At 75.0% G+C, this 204-nt stretch overlaps 1 protein-coding gene across 1 annotated transcript in view; it reads left to right on the top strand.

Annotated features, from left to right (window-relative positions):
* The window catches only part of LOC103615205 (synaptotagmin-3), a 15,734-nt gene extending 15,542 nt beyond the window's left edge, over positions 1 to 192 (top strand). The window contains 1 exon segment of the mRNA XM_017733674.1: positions 56 to 192. Coding sequence (XP_017589163.1) covers positions 56 to 124 — 69 coding nt within the window. The 3' untranslated portion in view covers positions 125 to 192.
* Positions 193 to 204: the final 12 nt, after the last annotated feature.

The following is a 204-nucleotide window of genomic DNA, read 5'->3' as shown; positions in this document are numbered from 1 at the left end:
TCCCCCCCCGTGTCCGTGTGTCCCCCCCCGTGTCCGTCCGTCCGTCCGTCCCCAGGAGAAGGCTCTGACCAAGGGGACGGCGCGGGACAAACCCGCCCTGGGGGAGCCGCTGGGCCCGCACTGAGCCCGTGAGAGCCGCACTGGGAGCACTGGGAGCGACTGGGAGGGACTGGGAGGGACTGGGGGGCGCACTGGGGGGGCCCG

This window comes from Corvus brachyrhynchos, unplaced genomic scaffold, assembly GCF_000691975.1.
Source record: "Corvus brachyrhynchos isolate BGI_N302 unplaced genomic scaffold, ASM69197v1 scaffold2475, whole genome shotgun sequence".
NCBI classification, from domain to species: Eukaryota; Metazoa; Chordata; class Aves; order Passeriformes; family Corvidae; genus Corvus; species Corvus brachyrhynchos.
The sequence above is the reverse complement of the archived record's forward strand: the minus strand, read 5'-3'. Positions and strand labels throughout refer to the sequence as shown.